Below are 19759 nucleotides of genomic sequence, written 5' to 3'. Positions count from 1 at the left end.
AAAGATGCAACCAAAAACCTACTGGTAGTAATCAAAGAATTCAGTAAAGTGGCAGGATATATAATGCACGTACAGACAACAGCTGCATTTGAATACACTAACAATGAAATACCTGAAGAGAAATAAAGACAAAAATCTCATTCATACCAGCATCAAAACTTTTTAAAACACTTAGGAATAGACTGAGCCAAGCAAGCGAACACTTTTTGTGCAATGCAAACTACAATAACGTAAGGAGAGAAACTGAAGAAGGTACAAATGGAAGGATGTCCTGTGTTCACGAGTCAGAAGACTCCATACTATTCGAAGTCCCCACAACTCAGCACCATCTATACCTCAATGGGGTCCCTACGAAAACTTCGGTGGCATTTGTCACGGGAACTGGTATGGAACCACAAACGACTTCAAGTAGCTCAAGCAATTCTGAGAAAGAACAACCGAGCAGGAGGCATCACACTTGCTGAGCCCAAACCAGACTACACAGCTACAGTATTCAAATCACTGATACTGGAAAAAACAAACAAACAAACAAAAAAACCCTCACAGAAAAACAAAACAAAAAAACCCTCCAAAGCCAACCAAACAAAAAACCAGACAGACACACAGACTGCTGGAACAGAACAGAAAGCCAGAAATAGATCCCCACATAGACAATCGATTAGTATTTGACAACGGCATCGGGTACTCGATGGGGAAAGCGTACTCTCTTCAACAAATGTGCTGGAGAATCTGGAGACATGTGCAGAAAAACGGAAAGTGGACGCCTTCCTCACGCCGCTCACAAACACCAACCTGAGATGGATTAATGACTTAAACGTAAGATCTGGAACTGTGAAACTCCTGGGAGAAAACACAGGGAAAAAGCTCCTTGACATTGGTCTTGGCAGTGATTTTTTTTTTTTTTTTTTTTAATTTGAGAGAAAGAGAGTAAGAGTGCAAGTTGGGGAGAGGGGCAGAGAGAGGAGAGAGAGAGAACCGAAGCAGGCTCTGTGCCGTCGTGCAGAGCTGGACACGGGGCTCGATCCCACAAACTGTGAGATCATGACCTCAGCTGAAATCAGGAGTCGGATGCTCAACAAACTGAGGCCCCCAGGCGCCCCCTTGGCAATGATGGTTTTGATCTGACGCTAAAAGCACATGGCACCCGGCTGACTCAGTCAGCGGAGTGTGTAACTCCTGATCTCAACGTTGGGAGTTTGAGCCTCATGCTGGGTAGAGAGATTACTTAACTAAATCAAACTTAAACCAGATGCAATAAAGAAAAAAATTAATAAGCAGGACTGCATCAAACTAAAAATCTTCTGCCCAGCAAACTGTCCATATAATGAAAAGACAATGTATGGAGCAGAGGAAAACGCTCCCATCACTCACGTCAGGGAAGTGCAGACCGAAACCCAACGAGAAGTCCCCCGCACCTGTACGGACGGCTGTCATCAGACAGAGAAGCACCGTCGGTAAGGATGCTTGAGAACAGGGAGCCCTTCTGAACCGCTGGGGGAATGTCAATTAGTCCCGCCACTACAAAGTTTCTCAGAAAATTAAAAATAGAAGAACGGTATGACCCAGCAATCTCACTTCTGGGTATATACCCGAAGGAAATGATTACTGCAGCGTTATTCAAAATAGCCAAGATGCGGAAAGAGCCTGAGGGCCTGTTGATGGAGGAACGGATAAAGAGGATTTACAACCGTCCCCCCAGCAATGGAATATTATTCAGCTGCGAGAAAGAAGGTCCTCCTGCCACTGGTGACAACACGCATGAATGCTGGCGGCCTTACGCTAAGTGAGAAAAGTCCGAGAACGACAAGTCCTGTGTGATCTCACTTCTGTGTGGAATCGCCAAGACCTACACTCGTAGACGGAGAGAGCAGAACGGTAGCTGCCCAGGGCTGGGAAACGGGGAGACGCTGGTCCCAAGGACACAAACTTCACTTAGCAGACGAGGAAGTTCCGAGGCTCCGTCACACTGCGTGGCGACCACACTCAGCAACATTCGATACTTCAAAGCTGCTAACGGGGCCGGTCTTACGTGTGCTCACAACAAATACGGAACGGAAATGAGGTGCCGAGGAGGTGGGCGCTGATGCCACGTGGTAAGCACGCGGCAGGCCACGAGTGTACTCAGCCAGCACGCGCACACCTCCAACAGACACGGTGCCGCGCGCCAACCGTAGCTCTGAACACCCACCCAAACCCTCACACCAAACAGAAAAGGACAGCAGTCACGTGGGGAGAACGGGCGCTGCCCCCGCCCGGCGCCCCGCTCCCCCACCTCCCGCGCTGCTTTAACGGGAGAAGCGCAGCTGGAGGCGCCACCGGCCACCGGAGAGTCTGCAGCTCGTGTTGTGCTCCCGCTACTTCCCAGCCCGGATGTGAACTGGTTTCGTCAGTGGAGACTGAGCAGCAGCTGGGTCGTGTGGGTAACTACGTTCTTCAGGAGGGGCGCGAAGGCATCCCCTCAACTTGGGCATCACCTGGAATCCGTTCATCTACATCCTGGGCTAAAAATGGGAACGACCAATTTCTAGGCCCTACAGCTGATGTCACTGAGCAGGCCTGTGAGCGTCCTATAACTGGGCGGGGGGGGGGGGGGGGGGGGGGGGGGGGGGACGGGGGCGGCCACAAGGATGTGTCACCTGCCTGGGGCTACCCGGTGGAGAGAGCGCCTTCTGTCACTGTGCTCTACAGGCTCCCGGGGGGGGGGGCTCTCCCCAGGGGAGGGCGTGGCCACAGCAGCCCCCCAGAGCAGCAGGGGCAGACGAGTCACAGGACACCTGCGCTGAAGCCCTGACCCCCAGCACCTTGGCTGTGCCCGTATTTGAAGATGGGACTTTGAAGCGGTGATGAAAATGGGGCCTCAACGACTGGGTCCTTCTAACGCGGGGCATCAGGACCCACGGGCTCAGACTGAGAGCGAGCGTGTGAGGACCGGGAAGAGGCAGCCGTCCGCGGGCCGAGGGGTGGAGCCTCGGCGGGAACTGGGCCCGCGGGCCCCTCGCTTTCGGCCGGGCCACCTCCAGAACCGGGGGGTCAACGCCTGTGCCCGCGGCGCTGTGTCGCAGCGGCCCCGGACACCCCCCGCCCCCCCAGCGCTGCCGGGGCCCCAGCGGTGGGCGGCCGAGTCACCTACATGTGCAGGGACTTCTGGGCCTTGGCGGCCTCCTCCTTGGAGCTGTAGCGGACCACGGCGTTGCCCTGCGTCAGGTTCAGGTGGAATGTGACCAGAGGCCCGTGCTGCAGACACAGCGTCCGCAGGGTCGAGCCGTCGATCTGATGGAGGAAGCAAAGAGGGCGGTAACGAGCTTCCTGGGGCTTCTTCCACGACAATCTTCAAAGGAAACGTAGATGACCCTGGGCACTAAACACTGGGCAAAAGTCTGCCGGATACTTCATGATTGTAACCTTTCTGCCTGGTAATTTACCGTGTAACTTTAACCCTGGATGTTTCAGTTATGTTTTGTAAGTTAAGCAAATCAGGAGAAAGAAAAGACCCCATTTTGGTTCTGGCCTCCCCGCCCACCCCCACCCAGCTAGGAGTGACCCCAGGAAAGGGGAGCACAGGACAAATCACTCTCCAGGGGGCACAACGAAAGGCGAGCAACTGTTTAAAAGGTAGAGTCTTTAAGCCTAAAAAATAAGCGATACAAAATAATGAAATAAGCCTAAAAAATAAACGATAAGAAATAAACTAAGCCTAAAGAATAAACCAGGAACACGAGGGGCCCCGGCACACAGAGCGGCCTGTGAGGGGGCCCCGCTCGGTGGCCCTCACGGTGCTGCCTGTACCTGGGGCGTGAGGTTGCGGAGGACGAGCCAGCTGCTCGTCCTTCCGGAGGCGTCGGTGCTCCACGCGGAACCTACGTGACAAGGAAGAGAAGTCAGCACGGCCTCCGGGGCCTCTCATCTCGCCGGCCCAGATGGCACTGCGCGCTCCAAGCCTTTCTCAACCTTTGAAAACCCACGTTATTTTCTTGGTCTGATGAACCCAAGCCCACAATCCCTGCAGACCCTTGGGGGCAGGTGTGATGAGGGAGAGAGAGTTCTAAAAGTTCCTGCCTCCTCCTTGGCCCCCACGCCCCTTAGAGTCAACGCTCTAAAATCCCGCTTGTTAATCATGCGGAGCCACAGGGCTGCTGTCAAGGGGCCGACGGCAATTTCCAAACTATGTGCGGCGGCCTCCCAGGCTCCTGGTGCCCACATCTCTTCCACCCGCACAGCTCGGCAGAAGGCACTGGCGGTGGCCTGCGGACCTGTCGCATCAGGATGCAGCAGCTGCTGCGTGCTGGGGGCCTGGTTTCGTTCTTGCAGGAAAGCCGTCGGCCCCAGAGACATATTGTGGAGAAGCAAGTGTGCAAGTGGAAATGGAGCCCCTTGCACACGAACGGGCTTTCTCCCCGGGCCCAGGGTGGCCCCTCGAACGGCGCTGTGACTGCCGGGCCCAGGGTGGAGGCTGAATACCGGGGCCGCTGGAGCGCGGGGCCAGAACAGTCCCTGAGAGTCTGGGGTGCCGGGCTTGGGGGCTGGGGGCACAGCGGTCCTCGTGAAGGAGTCACGGGACAAGATGACAGGGGTGTTCCCGGAAGAGTAAGTGGAGCAGGCACCCAGCCCCTGCCTCCCCACCTGCCCGGTCCGTGCGCTCAGGGAGGGGCTCGTACCCGAGGAGTAAGCGCTGCTCCAGCCGAGGGGGCTGGTTCCCCAGGTGGAGGAAGGCTTGGGATTGGTTAACCCTGGAGGCGGCCTCGTGGGTGCAGTAGTGTTTCTGGGCACCTTCCACAGTTCATGAGACAGAGAGGCTTGTGTGTGGGAGGCAGGGCCGGAGGACCACGTCGATTTAATGTCTGACAGTTTACCTAGAAAGGCAGAGACAGAGCACAGGTGTTCTGAGATGGAGAAGAAACTCAGTGCAGCGCGTGGGGCACCGCACGGGTGCTGTCTGGCGCCAGCAGAATGCATCATATAAGAGGAACAGCAAGTAAGGCACCCCCACCCAAGTACCACGGAGAATGCCTGCTCTTGAATCTCTGCCCAGAAGCACAGTCGGCCTGCGGCCAGGAGAGACCCCGCCAGTACTTACACTTAATCTGCGAAATGTGCCAGAACCAGACGTGCTACCCCAAGAAGGGCATTCTTGTAGTTCAGCGTGAAAGCTGACTTACCAACATCCTCTCCTGGGACAAGCTCATAAGGTAACTAATTGAGGTCAAAAGCCTAACCTGCCTGTAGATCCTTCAAGATACGGCTTTAGGCGTGAGCCCCTTTCCACGGCGGTGCGCTGACCGCCCACGGCTGAGACCTGCTTGCAGGGCTGCACTGCACACGCGGACGCCTGTGGCCCCGCGGCGCTGGGGGCTGGGCCTTCGGCATCTTAGAACCTCAGCCGGGGGAACAGTGTTTTGAGGCTCTTTGGGAGCAAACACCAAACTGGCAATGACTCCCGGCCCCAGCTTCTCTTGCGCCCAGGGCTTGGCTGGGATGTGCGGACACCCGGATAGGGCGGTGCCCGCCTCACCCGGCCAGCGGCAAGGGCAGGAAGTGCTGGCGGCCGAGTCTTTGCGCTGCTGTGGTCCCTGGCGGCATGGCAGTGACCAGGGCCAACATGGACTCTGTGTGGAGTGGCCCCCCGCCTCTGGCCACTGGGGTGGGCTGTGACTTTAAATAAATGCTAATCTTAGCAAAGGCATCCTTGACCAGAAAAGCAAAAATGCTATAAAAACTGCCTGAGATGCAGGGAGAATGATTTGATTCCGGCCCTTCTCTTCAGCCAAATGATTACGGGGGCATTAAAGGTCTACATGCCTCTCCTCTGTAAACATCAGAAAGAATAAACATTAGAAGGAAGAGAGAGATCCAGAATCTCTCTTTAGTAAGACGCTAACCCATATGTTGAATCAGTGTACTGTGCACTGAGAAGTAACATGACACTGTCTGTTAGCAGCACTGGGATTAAAATTAAAAAAAAAAAAAAATTGACTACAGAGTAAAAGGAAAAATTTGATGCTAAATTATATCAAAACTACTTTCTTCCTCAGGGACAAGTACTAAAAAGAATTCCTATGTCATCCTTACACTGGTTTAAAAAACTCTGGACAACAAGGTTTGAAGGAATACGGAAATATATTTGAAGACGTTTGTAAACAATAAACCCTCCTTATGTTAAGTTTCCGGTCTATTTGCAAACCGGATACACATTCTGTTAGCGTGTGTACCGACATCTCTTTATAGCCTTGTCTTAAAGGTTCTGATACAAATCCCTCTGAAGTTTCTGGGACAGACACTTCTCCGTTCTCCTGTAAGCCTGGAAGAAATTTCTCACTTACAGAAATCCAGGGTAATAGAGAAGTAACCCAGGCGCTGTACTAATCCGAGCGACGGCAAGTGGCCACACTTTATGGGACCCTCTCGTCTCCTCCATCCACGATGGTCAAGGTGACAGCAGAGTCCGAGCAGGTGCGGACTGCGCGTCCCTCGCCCCTGGGAGCCCCTTGTCCTGTCGCTGTGGGGGAGCGAGGGTGGAGGTGCACGTGCCCTTCACGACAGCCCCGCAGAGGCAATGTTCCCATGCCCGCTGCACACGGCGGGGGCAGAGATGCCCAGGCCCCCTCTGGGCCACACCCCCGGCTCTGGGGTCAGCGGGTGAATGGCAGGGAAGGCCCGGCCAGACGGTTCCGCCTGGGGACGGAGCGAGCCGCGAGGCCGGCGCGTACCTGCAATGCTGGGCGCGGGCGCGATGCTGCTGAAGGAGCGAGCGTAGCCGGAGGCACTGAGCGGCCAGGCACTCGAGGAAGGCAGCGCGGCACTCTGAGATGACGGTGGGGAGGACCCTGCGGGAGCAGACACGGCACTGAGGGGGCGCCACGCGCCTGGCGGTGTGACAGCCACCCACCAGGGGGGCATCTCCTAAGGGGACCTCGGAGGGAGGCTGACGGTACGAGCGAGACACGGTCGGGACCATGGCCTGGGCAGGCCCTGAGGCTCGCCCCCCACCCCCACGTGGGGTCCCTGGCCACACGGAGAGGCCGGGGCGCTCCCCCAGGTGCGCAGGGCGTCAGGGCACCACCGGCAGGGTGTCGAGAACGGCGTCCTGAGTGTGACGGGGTCACACCGATTCCCCCACAAACAGGAGACTAACAGGACGGGGCACTGTCTCCAGCTACTCACACCTCAAACAAGAACCATAAATTAAAAGAAAATATACTCTGAGCTCTTTGCTCTCCTTAAAGACCAGCACCTCATTTCGACTCAACGTCTTGGGTGTGTCCACGGGCTCCCCAGGACACGGGCGTGCGGTGGAGAGCCGTGTGGGGAGTGGGAGGGCAGGGGCCCCCAGGTGCAGTCCCCTTGTGTGACCACGGCTGCTCGAGCACCGGGGACGGGACATGAGCACAGTCTACTTGTCGCGTTTCCTTCCGCAGACAGAATCTCACGAGACCTGGAAGCCGGTGGGCCCACCTGGGGCGGTGGCCAAGCCAGCTCAGCGGGTCCGGCCTTGGCCTTGGCAGTCCTGTGCTGCGGCAGGGGCCAGGGCAGGGGCGTGACAGTGTCAGCACTTTACATAAAGAGAAGTTCTGTGTGTCCCCTTCTCCCAAACAGCAAACCACGGGGGCTCAGGAGCAGAGGGGCGCGGGCCTCCAGGACGTGCAGAAAGAGCCTGGTGGGAGCTGCCCGACACTCGTCACATCCAGTGACCGCCGCCCGGAAGACACCCCCCATCACGGGAAGCTTTGAGGTGCCCAGGTTGGATGGCTGCCTGATTCTTCATTCTGGAGCTGGAAATGCTGTTTTCTCATCATCCTGATGCCACCGACTGAGGCTTCTAGATGCTCCTGCGCGTCTCCCACTCGGCTACTCTGGGCTGGAGGACGGCTGTGTCCTTGAGAACCCTGTCCTCAGGTTCACCTACTTCTGTAGGGCGCCTTCGGCACAGCTGGGCTCGGCACACTCGTCTGTGTCGCCCGCGGTGCTCCGAGGGCCACTCACAGGCCGAGGGGCCCCTGGAGGACCCACGGGGGCAGCAGAGCTCGCACCACGCAACCTCGACGCTTTCCGAGGTCTTGTTTCCTGGCCCAGCGCTGCCTCTTCACACCTGCCCACGGCCCTCAAAACACACTGACGGCTACTCCAGCTCGGACACAACCCTGCCATCCTGGACAGGCTCCGTGCCGTGCTCCCTGGACCAGTCCCGTCCCTGGCGGCAGGGTCGTTCTAAGCGGCAGCGGCATCGAAGCAAGAGGAATGCACAGCACTGAACAGTGCAGTCTGCACATCTGCTGGTTTTCTACCCAAACCACAGAAACACCTAGAAGCCCACCACTTTAAGGTCCCATTGGGAAGAACTGCATCTCTCCCACAGTCTCACCCGCATCAGGAAACCTGGATTAACGTTCTGGAATGACCTGAGCGGCCTTATTAGGAATGAGCATCCACGGTCTGGCTAGTCCGACACGCCATCCTGAGGCTGATGCCGTGACTCTACCAGCGCCCGCACTTCTGGAGCTGTGCTGCCTGCCCGCCTGCCTGGGCGCCATGCCCGGAGGCCGCACTTGGGATTTGAGCTTCACAGCCAGCTCCCCACTTCCTCCTACTGGACCCTAACGTCTGACACACAGTGTGCCGAAACTCAGCACCCTGGGCTCTGCCGGGGACATAGTGCTGGGGGGGAGGTTTCAGTCTTTTTACCAGACTTTGTGGGAGGAAAGGGACGGAGATGGAGACGTAAAGAGTCAATTCATCTGCATTTTAAGTAGACCCTAAGTGGGAACTTTTCCACTAAAAAGCTTCATCGCTAATATCGGGATGCTGTCACGCAGAGCTCTAAAATGACATGCCCGTAAATCCAGCAGGCCCACTTGGTCGGAAGCGCACTCCATTTTCACCGTCAGCGCTACCTCCGGACGGTGAGGAGCGCACATGAACGCGTGCCCCAGCGCCCCTGCCTCACGGCCCTCCCTCACCCCGACACCTCACCTCCACTCTTGAGGAGGTAGCGGTTGACGTCCTGTATGGTGGTGTTGATGGTGGGCCCGGTGGGGACACTTCCAGGAGTGACGTCAGGGTCGTTCTCAGGGTCTATATTCTGAAGTCCTTTCCACGGGACTCCAGGATGGAATTCTGGAAAAGGCCAAACAAAATGGAAATCAAACCATGTGAGTATCGCAGTGTCTTCGTGTTGCTTCACGAGAAGTTTTGTACTGGTTAGAACGGGGGACATGGCCTAGGCTTTCTTTCCACTGAGGAATCATCGTTCCTTGGGAACCAGCCAGAGGCAGGTACTGTCGCTGCCACATTTGGGCAGCGCTCAGACAATGTGAAGTCTAGAAACTGTCTGACCAGGGGCCACCCAGCGCCCGTCCTTCTTCCACTGAACTAAGGGGCTTCTGGGAAGCGCTGGGGGCGGACCACTTCCCCAGTCTGGATTTCCAGTGGAAAAGCCGGAGCCGGGTTCGTGCCTCCAGGACTCCTGGCTCAGACCCTGGCTTCTCCGGAGCAGAACGGCTCCCCTTGGGCGTGGCACACGCTCTGCCGCCGCACGCAAGCCTCGCTCGCGCTTACCTGGGGGCCAGTTGATGCTGGAGCCGTTCGAGATTTTATCACTGTCAGATTTGGCACGTGACCAGCTATGGGGGACAGCTACCGGAGGACTGGCTGGTGACTCACTGCTCTGGATTAAATCGTACCGGCCATAGGAGTCGTCGATAGAGGACTTAGCTGGAGGCCCGATGCTCAGGCCTCCAGGGATAGCACCTGTGAGGACAGCAGGAAGCAAGGAGCCGAGTGAACAGGGAGCCCCTGGGCACCAGGCCCCATCCCTTTCAGGGGTACAGGAAGCGGCAGACTCGATTTGTCCAGCACTCTCTGAGGATAAGGAACTCTCTCTGTTAGTTTGCCTGCGAAAGACTGAAATTGTTTTGTATTTTTAAAGATTTTATTATTATTATTACTGTTATTATGTAAACTTTGTTTTAAATGTTTCTTTATTCTTGATAGAGACAGTGCGAGCAGAGGAGGGACAAAGAGGGAGACATAGAATCCGAAGCAGTCTCCAGGCTCTGAGCTGGCTGTCAGCACAGAGCCTGATGCAGGGCTCGAACTCATGAACCGTGAGATCATGACCTGAGCCGAAGTCAGAGGCTTAGCCAAATGAGCCACCCAGGCGCCCCTACTATTTTTAAAATTTATTTCATTTTACTTAGTTTTGAGAGTGTAAGTGGGGGAGGGGCAGAGAGAGAGGGACAGAAGATCTGAAGCGGGCTCCGCACTTTCAGCACAGAGCCTGACGTGGAGCTCGAACCCATGAACCGTGAGATCATGACCTGAGTCGAAGTTGAATGCTCACCCGACTGAGCCCCCCAGATGCCCCTAAAGATTTCATTTTTAAGTAATCCCTACGCTCAGCCTGGGGCCTGAACTCGAAGCCCTGAGATCGAGAGCTGTAGGCTCCATCAACAGAGCCAGCCGGGCGCCACACGACGGCAATTCTTTAAGAACCATGAATTCTGTCAAGTTGGGAACCTACTGTGTCTTACTGAAAACATTTCTTCTCGGTGGACAAGCTTTCTTGTTGAAGAATGAGGATTACAGATACAAATAAAGACCACTCAGGCTATGGTCCATGTCCTTGCTGTCTGGCGTTGTTTTCAACACCGGGGTCTCCCCAACCCCCCACGGGGCACCCCATGCTGGGACATACCATGCTTGCTGGGGTTCTGATCGAGGGGAGGAGCAGCACCGGGCAGGTTGTCCATTGGGTTGGGGTGTGTCCACTGAGGGAGGCGGGACTGGGACGGAGTCGGGTCCTTCACCGACAAGCCGCCGGTCACGTCCATGCTGCTGACATTCATGTTTGGGTTCAGTCCAGCTAAAAATAAAAACGCTATTAGGATGTGCCTGCTCTTCCTCTAAGTTTTACTACATTCTAAAGCTCTCCTGGAGAATCAATCCTAGCCTTAACTCGTGGCCAAATACTTTAACTTTTAATGCCAGCAGAGAGAAAAGCTTTTTGTCTTAACAACATGTATTTCCAGGAATGTTATTCCCAAATTAAGGTGAAATGGAAACATATTCTCTGATTAAGTAAGACCAGTGACTCTTTCCATTTCGCTCTTTTCAGAGCTGGACATGCTCCCGGTGCTCCCGCCAAGAGACAGGACGCGGACAGACGATTAGGACGGCCTTAGGGAAGCTCCCCAGGTCAGGACGGGTGTTCTGGAGTTCTAGACGGTGCTCTCAAGTACCAGCCAGAATAAGGCTGGTAGGGGAGCGTCAATCCCACCTTCAGTGACCTTACTCTACAAGAGTCTGCCCTTCAGGAGTCTATCAATTAAACACCAAAGTCCTTTTAAGGACCTGACCTATGGGAGAGTAAGGGGGCGGCCAGGGGCCCACGGCTGGAATGGCAAGCCAATCCTGGGTGTCTTTCCTTAGGGTTAAGAGCACGTGCGGCCGGATATGTGGCCACCCTGTGCCAGGCTAATAAAGAGAGGCGAGGAGGATGCTACAGAGGCGGCAGTGAGGAGCCCCTGATGGGGACACTAGTCATGAGCTGGGCTGAATGCCAGGCCGGGAGAGCATCGCCAGCAGGAGCCCAGCCCAGTGCACACAGGCCGAACAGAAGGGATTCTCTACTCCTGAGCAAGGCACTGGACACTTCTGGTTTTAACCTTAAATAGGTGCCTGTGAGCTCACAGGCCAGGTGGGCATGAGGCGGGCCTGCTGGTGAACGGTGGCCAACCCCACAGTGCTCGGCCAGCCTCAGGTGCCTGCCGCTGGGGCCAGCCAGTGCCGGCCACGGGGGAGGCAGGCCCAGGGAGCCACTTGAAAAGAAGCCAGAAGTCACTTTTCAAAAATGTTGGCAATTCACACACAAACTCTATGGACAGAACAGAACGCTGGGGCCGCCTATGCGTGGTTTGCGCGGACAGCCGCCTTCCCTTTGCCTGCGTACATCTAGTCAGCTAAGGGATCGAGGCTGGGCTCCAGTCTGGCCTTCAAAGTGCAAGGCCTGAACTGACCTTCCCAGCTGCCCGTTTGCTTGTGGACCGCATGCCCCCAAGTCAGCATGAGCGCCCAGGACACGCCCTTTCCTCACCACCGAAGTCCCCGCTCCTCTGAGATCAAAGCCGAGGCCCTGCTCTGGCCTCTCCCTCCCCACGGGGTGAACACGCGCTCCCCCGCTCCGTGGCGCTGGCTAGGAAGGTTATCGTTTGTGACTCTGTGCCTGATCTTCCCGTGTGGACGACAATGCCAGCAGTCAAGACACACTGGATGGAAATACAATCGTTGAAGAAAATCGCCAAGAGCCAAACAGGTAGGCGGTTTTATCCAATATTACCCAAATTATTTTTCATCTAATTTTGAAGATTCACTACTAATTCTTTCATTTATACTAAGAAAAAAATCTCTAGGAGTAAAGATTAATGTACTTTATTCCCCCAAATAAGATTAGGAGGCCAGACAGATACTAGGACGCTGAAGCTGAAGCATTCTGGGAGGACAGAGAGAGCTGAGGTTGGCTCTGAAACAACAGTTCCTGGACCAGACGAGCCTCTGTCCAGCTCACACGCCAGAAGGCTTGGTGCATGCTGGGCACTGTCCTGAGAACTTCATGTATCAACTCGTTTAATCTTTAATGGACCCCAGGAGATAAGTATCCCCACTTTGGTTTTTTAAAGTTTACTTTTGAGACAGAGCATGTGTGTGCAGGTGTGTGCTGGGGGGAGGGGCAGAGGAAGAAAATCTTTTCTTTTTTCCCTTAAAGTTTACTTATTTGAGAGAGAATGCGGGAGGAGCAGAGAGAGAGAGAGAAAGACAGAGGGAGTGAGAGAGAGCTTTCACTGGTTTCTGGCTTCTTACAGAAAATGTTCCATGTGCCATCGATTTACGGACCCACGCCTCCCTGCGACATGCCCTCTATCCGGCCTTCGGTTCCGTGACCTGTGCACCCCTGGCTAGCCTGTGTGACCTGGAGGGCGGCACCCCGTCTTCTGCTCCCCTGCGAGGTTCATGGGCGTGCTTTCTACGGGCTGGGGGTCAACACATGCATGTGGACTTGGTGGATTACGCAAACCACCGTCTACACTACAGGGCTTGGGTGGACGACCCCGGCTTTCCCAGAAGTGCCTGACTGGTGAAAATCTAAACACCTTTACTAGCAGAACCGTTACAAGCTCAGACTGTGGTTCGGTTGGAGGCTGGTGTCTGCTAAAGAGAAGTAAACCAGGAACAGAACAAACCGACTCAACAACAGAAATGTGGGAATTCTGGGGCTTCTACGGCTACTATTTTAAAAGATTTTCTTCTTAAAGGTATTTGTGGCTGTAGCGAAATTTTGCTCCGCAGAAGATGGCCAGTGTCCCTCCCTTACCAAGAAGCCCCGGAGAGAGCGGCGAGCCCCGGGCGTGGCCGCGGGGTGCGGAGGCTCGCTCACACCACGGGGACTCACCGAGAGGGTAAGGAGCAAAGGTGCTGGGTGAAGACTGCGGCTCTTTGGTCTGCAGGTCAGGCAGGCCGGGGGCCTGGGGGTGGGGGGGGAAGCTGTCCATGGCCGATTTGCCTGCAGAGGGGTGCAGAGACAGGTGCGGCGGGGGCGGCGGCGGCTTCACGAGCAGGGCCTGGGCCAGCTGGCGCTGGTGCTGCTGGATCTGCTGCTGCAGGTTAGTGATTGTGCGCGCGACCTGGTGGCAGAAACGCCAATTTGAAAAGGTCCCCAAGGGGCCGCCCCTCGCCTGCCTGCAGACCCAGGTCATCTGGGATCCGCGGGCTGGGCCAACCTCCTCCCAGAGCTAGGGGACCGCAGGACTGCTAACAGGGGACGCCTGGCAGGCGGAAAGTCAACGCCAACGTAACAGCTCGCCATTTCGCATCTTCCGATTGGGGAAGACGGGAGCCCGCGAGTCCAGCTGTGCCCTCGGGGTGCCACCTACTTGCTGCTCCTGTTGTCTCATGGGTCCGGAAACATTACGCTGAGCCTGTAGCATCTGCTGCTGGATTTGTAAACGTTGGTATGCCTGTTGAGAGAGAACGGGTAAAATCCCGTAACAAAGTCGTCAACGAGTGGTTCTACTTTTGTTTATTAGTTTAAAAAAAAAAAGGCAGAAAGCGGCCGAGATTCTTGGTCCCCCTTACTGTGCTGGGGTTTAAGCCTACTGTGAGGTGGGAGTGTTTTTTTATTTATTTATTTATTTATTTTTTTTTTAATTTATTTTTTTTTTTATGTTTTATTTATTTCTAGGAGAGAGAGAGACAGTGTGAGCAGGGGAGGGTCAGAGAGAGAGGGAGTGACAGACTGAAACAGGCTCCAGGCTCTGAGCTGGCAGTCAGCACAGAGCCCGACGCGGGGCTCGAACCCACGAACCGCGAGATCATGACCTAAGCGAAAGTCGGACGCTTAACCGACTAAGCCACCCAGGCGCCCCGAGGTGGGAGTGTTTTTAAAAGAAGTGTCTCGGGGCGCCTGGGGGGCTCAGTTGGTTAAGCGTCCGACTTCGGCTCAGGTCATGATCTCATGGTTCCTGAGTTCAAGCCCCACATTGGGCTCTGTGCTGACAGCTCAGAGCCTGGAGCCTGTTTCAGATTCTGTGTCTCCCTCTCTCTCTGACCCTCCCCTGCTCACGCTCTCTCTCTCTCTCTCTCTCTCTCTCTCAGAAATTTAAAAATAAATAAATAAATAAAAGAAGTGTCTCCCCAATCCTTCCAGGGCATAGAGTTTTACAGAGTACTTCAGCCAGTACCCCTGTGAAGGGTAGGCAATGAGGTCTGTCAGTAAATATTTTTCAATTAATGAAGAGATCAAGGTTCTTTTTTTTTTTTTTTTTAAGTTTATTGATTTATTTTGAGAGAGAAAGAGAGAGGAGGGAGGGGCAGAGAGAGGGAGAGGTGGAGGGGAAATCCCAAGCAGGCTCTTCACTGCCAGCCTGGGGCCCGACGCAGGGCTTAAACTGACAAACCGTGAGATCACGACCTGAGCTGAAATGAAGAGCCAGACGCTCAACTGACTGAGCCCCCAGGCGCCCAGGATCAAAGTTCTTCTGCTTGAGTCATACATACCAAAAATAAAAAGAGATGACGGGAAGATGAAAAACTAGGGAAGCCTGGGCGGCTTAGGCTGAGCACTGACTGTGCAGGCCCTGCTTGGGAGTATCTCTCCCCACCCTCCTCCGTCCCTGCCCTGCTTGCACGAGTGCGCTCTCTCTCTCTGTCTCTCTCAAAAAGAAACAAACTTAAAATTGTAAAAGCGGCGTGCGTGGTTTTAAAACAGAATACGCTAAACAGAATTCAAAGTTATTTTGCTCTCTCCGCCATCGTCCCGGGCCGCCCGCCCGCACGCACGACCGTCCTGGCACTCAAGAGCACGGACGGTGCCGAGGCCGGGCACACGCCACGTCCTTGCGGGCCCCGCTCAGTTACCGGGCAGTTTCTGACTGAGATGACGAAGCGCGGTTATGGCGGCGAGTGTGAAATCACCGACGCTCACGGGGCAGGGAAGGGCGCTGGGAACCTCCCGGGCAGGTGAAGCACGTGCGGAGCGATCAGCACCAGAGGTGACGCACCACTCAAACGTCTAGAAAAATGGCCGAGCCACCTGCTCCCCCGCCCTGCTGGCTTGGTCTCACTGTGCCGACCACCTCAGCTGGCGTTGGGGACCACGCAGAAGCAGGGCGAAAACACGCGTGAGGGAAGATCCTAGAGGCGTAATCAGTACGTGTAAGTAAAATGCCTCCGTGGGAAAGAGAAAGATTTTCATCATATCTTTCACACCATAAGAGGCAATAAAATTACTGTATAAATAAGAGGCCCTGCAACATCAGTATGATGACCACTGCGCCTCACGTCAGAATCCGGCAATGTCCTTAGTGTTCTCAAGGAGCAGAAAGCGGTTTTCCCCTATAATAAGAGCTCTAAAGAATACGCTTTTTTTCTAAGTGTGTGCCCCATGTTTATGGTTGTTTCCTCCTCCGTCTCTGAGGCCAGGCTGGTGGTAAAAGCATAATCCTGGGCGCTCCACCCACCCACCCTTTGCGCCTTCAGGCCCTGGGAAGCCTCGGTCCCACCCCCCCTTCACTCCCACACTGCAAGGTGCCCCCGTTTCCCATTTTATGGATGAAGAAACTGTCTCCAAGAGTCTGTCATGGTCACGACCCCCTTCCAGAGCCGTGTCCTCCCGGACACCACAATTTGGCTCGGGGCTTGGTCTCCTCCCAGGCTGTGCTGGGGCTTATGGGGAACCGACACTCAAACAGGTTAGGTGGGTGTCTAACAGGCAGTAAAGGGTGAGCACTGAGAGGGCCCAGGGCTCTCCTGTAAGGAAAGGCTTGGCATCAATGCTTTTGTCTACAGGAGACCTTTCTTCCTTCCTTCGTGATTCCCAGTCATTTTCTAGGGGATGAAGCCATTGGACAAGATCTAAATAAAGCAGGTATTCACTGAGGAGGGCACTGGGTGCTGTATGTAAGCCAATTTGACAATACGTTATGTTAAAAAAAACCCACGCACCCCACGTCAACATACTAAAGAAAGAAGGGACACACCGGGTCCTTAGTGGACGTAAGACTACTGATAATTAAAAACTGAAGACATGTTAAACTGTAAAACCTTCTAGACCTATGAGGCTACATCCACCTTTGTCAATAGGCATTTTGAGAGAGGATTTAATCCTAATCTCTAAGGCAGTCTTTTGTATGTCATAGGTAACTTCTCGTTTATGCTTTCAGAATAGTATGTGGGTATACCATCCCTGGAGAATTTAGAAAACCATCAAACATTTTTTGTATTATGTGGTCTGGACAGGAAACTCTGCATGAAAAAAGCTAGTTGAGACCCCAGTGAGAGGGCATGCCTGACAGTAAGATCTGGAAGCCTCTGTGATGGGACCAGGCAATTTACAAAGCTAAGGAGAAGCAGCCATAAGTGAAAACCTTCCCAATCTTGTTAGCAGTCCACAAATCTTACGAGAGCTCAACCAGCTTCCCTGACATGGAAACAGCGTTGCACGCACTACTCGTCTCAGTCAGGGTGTGCGGCCGGCAGAGCTACGTGAACGTCAGGTGTGCACTCTCCCTTAGTTCTAGAAGTCGAACGATCTGTCTACTCACCAGCTGCAGCTGATAGAGCTGGTTCAACATCGTCATATGCTGAGGATTGATCGGCGAGGTCAATAGTGCAGGGTTGAGACCAATGTTTTTTGCTGCAAACTGCAAAAGCTGTGCTTGAACCTGTCGGACACAAAGGAGGGTGTCAGGCGTCTGTGCGTGCGGCCTCCCAAGATGCAGAACTCGTTAATGAATGACCCGTCTCAGGGAGGAACTGCAAAAGCCATTAGCAAACTCCTGGACATGTGCCCTTGTGGCCAATATGCTTCTGGGGAAGGAAGCGAGGGAGGCGGGCAAGTAAAGACGAGAAGGCCCTCCCCCCCACATGCTGCGGTCACGGTCAGGCCGCTCAGGATCCAGGGACCCCCACTGCAAACGGATCTCCCCTCTGTCATGGCGAAAACAGGCCACCCCAGGGGAGGGTCTCATCTGTGGACGGGCTCGGGAAGTGGCCCACCTCTGCTCTGCCAGCCCGAGCCTGGACTGTTGATCCCCCCTCCCGCCCGGGCCCGGCACTAGAGGTCTCTGTGTCTGCCACTGTGCGGCGTGTGTGCTGATCGCGACACTGATGCAAGGTAACTTTAGGCGGAACAGGGATGGGCATCTTTTCCTTGAACAGCTGTCTAATGTGTATTAGAAACACCCTGAGTTTTCTCTGCATGGTAGATGTGTCGGGCTTTACAGGTAGATTGACTGAAGCAGGCAAGGCACTTACAGGGAGCGTGTTATGTCACAGAACAGGTAACGTGAGGGCACAGGGTGACACGTGCTTTGCCGGGCGTGGGAAGCCAGCTGCCTGCCAGCCGGGCCCGGGCTGCAAGATGTGAGCGGAAGCGCCCTGCGGGGCTCCCTGCTGTCGCCGCCCTGAGAAGCAGACGCCCGTCTGGTCTTCACTTCTGCCTTCTGCGGCCTCGGTCAGAGCAGTTCACCCTGCGTCCTGATGAGTGAATGTATTCTTTTACCTGCACTCAGCCGTCTGGGCTCAGTGTGCAAATCTGGCCGGGTTCAACTACTTGTGGGGGAGTAGCCCCTTCCGGCTAATATTCTATTATTGAATATTTTTACGAGGGATAAGGACTGAAACACTGTAATGAAAAACTTGGTCCAAAGAATAAGATTATGAAATATTCTAAAAATAAACAATATTGGAATGAAAAAATCCATCTGCTTTTGAGCCACACAAAATAACCACCTTTCCTGACTTCTGTTTGGTCTTTTTTTTCCTTTTATTCTTAAAGAATCCCTGTGGGAAAAACTGGTCTGATACTAAGTAACGGACTCAACTAAGAAGCCAGTAACGTGTACGGTCTGACACAGGGTCCCAATAGGTCGGGCCCTAAAGCAAAAGCGCCCCTCCGTCCCTGGCTGCCCCCACGCGGCTCCTTCCGCCCCAAGCAACGTGCTGGCTGGCCCCATTCACCGGGCTCCTGTGGGTGACTGTCAGGAGCAGGACACGCGTGGCAGCGGGCAGGGTGCGAGGCGGCGCGCTGGGAGGACCCCCCCAGCGGCCGCACTGGTGACCCCCTGGCTGGGCGGCAGGGACATGGCTGTGGCCCCCACCTGAGGGGATAGAAACGGAGGCACTTGAGCGCGGAGGCTGGGCTGGGAGGAGCTCAGAGGCTGCACGGGCGGCTGCGGCGGCGGCTGCATGGTCCTGGCTTGTGCTGCTCCGCCGCTGCCGAACAGACCCAGATTGCCACTCGGTATCTGTGGGGACACGGGGGGGGGGGGGCGTCATTACGAGGCCAGTGCCACGGGAGCTCCGGAGGAGGCCCTGTTTCTAAGCACGAAGGCCAAAGCATATCAACTTCTACCGAAGAGAATTCACAGAAAATGTCATTTAGCCCGGTCACAGCCGACGGCCGATCGGCCCACGAGGCCTGCCTGCGCTTTCACCTCACAGGAGCCACACAACAGTGCCGGTCGGAAAGTGTCCCCGAAACAGGGCCGTCACGTGCAGAGAAACTCTGACAACACGGTGCTGTGAACGACAGGGACGCAGAGCCACTGGGTCACCATATTTCTCCCACGGGAGGGCGGTGGTGACGCAGACTCCTCAGGGAGGGGACCACTAACCTGAAGACAACGACTTTTCCAAATAAGAAACAGGAGTGCACTTTCAACAAAAGTTGGAGCTGAGGCTGAATAAAAGGACAGATCCGGGCAGGTTCCTGTGTGTGACCACTAATCAGGGCATTTTTTGTGTCCTTTCTGCTCTTCTGGGGAGAGTCAGTGGACAGGCACCGAGCAGAGCGCCCGCCGGGCACTCACTCCCGCCACCCCGCCTGTAGGTCGTTGCCTGTCAGACGGCGGGACACCCACAAGCAGATGTTGTCCTGAACTACCGCCAGCGTTAGCGATGTCGGGCCGCGAGGGCCACATAGGCGGGGACGCTGCTGTGCACACGGCACTGCCGGCTGCCCCCCCACAGCCTAGCTTCTACCTAGAGGGGGGCCTCAAAAGTGGGTGTGTGTCAGCCCCCTGCGTGAGGAAGCCCAGGAAAAGGAGAAGGAAAGCCGGTCGCATCCTCCGGAGGGGCCGGGAGGGACAAGTGCCACGGAGCTGCAGCCGGTGCCACTCCCAGCCTTCCCTCCTGTGACACCGGACGGCGACTATCACTTCCCCGGGCGTCAGGGAAAATGCCAACACGACTCTCTGGAAGCCACCGAAATGTC

At 55.1% G+C, this 19759-nt stretch overlaps 1 protein-coding gene across 4 annotated transcripts in view; it reads right to left on the bottom strand.

Moving 5' to 3' along the window:
• Positions 1-19759, bottom strand: part of TNRC6C (trinucleotide repeat containing adaptor 6C) — an 88633-nt gene that overhangs the window by 1672 nt on the left and 67202 nt on the right. For all 4 annotated transcript variants that reach the window (XM_039226593.1, XM_039226597.1, XM_039226595.1 and 1 more), the window contains 11 exons: positions 18645-18791; positions 17088-17207; positions 13920-14003; positions 13439-13670; positions 10688-10855; positions 9550-9741; positions 8965-9108; positions 6705-6821; positions 4656-4850; positions 3787-3857; positions 3131-3270 (listed from right to left, as the gene is read on the bottom strand). In XM_039226593.1, the coding sequence (XP_039082524.1) occupies positions 3131-3270; positions 3787-3857; positions 4656-4850; positions 6705-6821; positions 8965-9108; positions 9550-9741; positions 10688-10855; positions 13439-13670; positions 13920-14003; positions 17088-17207; positions 18645-18791 (1610 nt within the window). The remainder of the gene's footprint in view (positions 1-3130; positions 3271-3786; positions 3858-4655; positions 4851-6704; positions 6822-8964; positions 9109-9549; positions 9742-10687; positions 10856-13438; positions 13671-13919; positions 14004-17087; positions 17208-18644; positions 18792-19759) is intronic.

This window comes from Hyaena hyaena, unplaced genomic scaffold, assembly GCF_003009895.1.
Source record: "Hyaena hyaena isolate Hyena2069 unplaced genomic scaffold, ASM300989v1 scaffold_21, whole genome shotgun sequence".
Taxonomy (NCBI): domain Eukaryota; kingdom Metazoa; phylum Chordata; class Mammalia; order Carnivora; family Hyaenidae; genus Hyaena; species Hyaena hyaena.
Note: the sequence above shows the minus strand (reverse complement) of the source record. Positions and strands in the feature narration are given on the sequence as shown.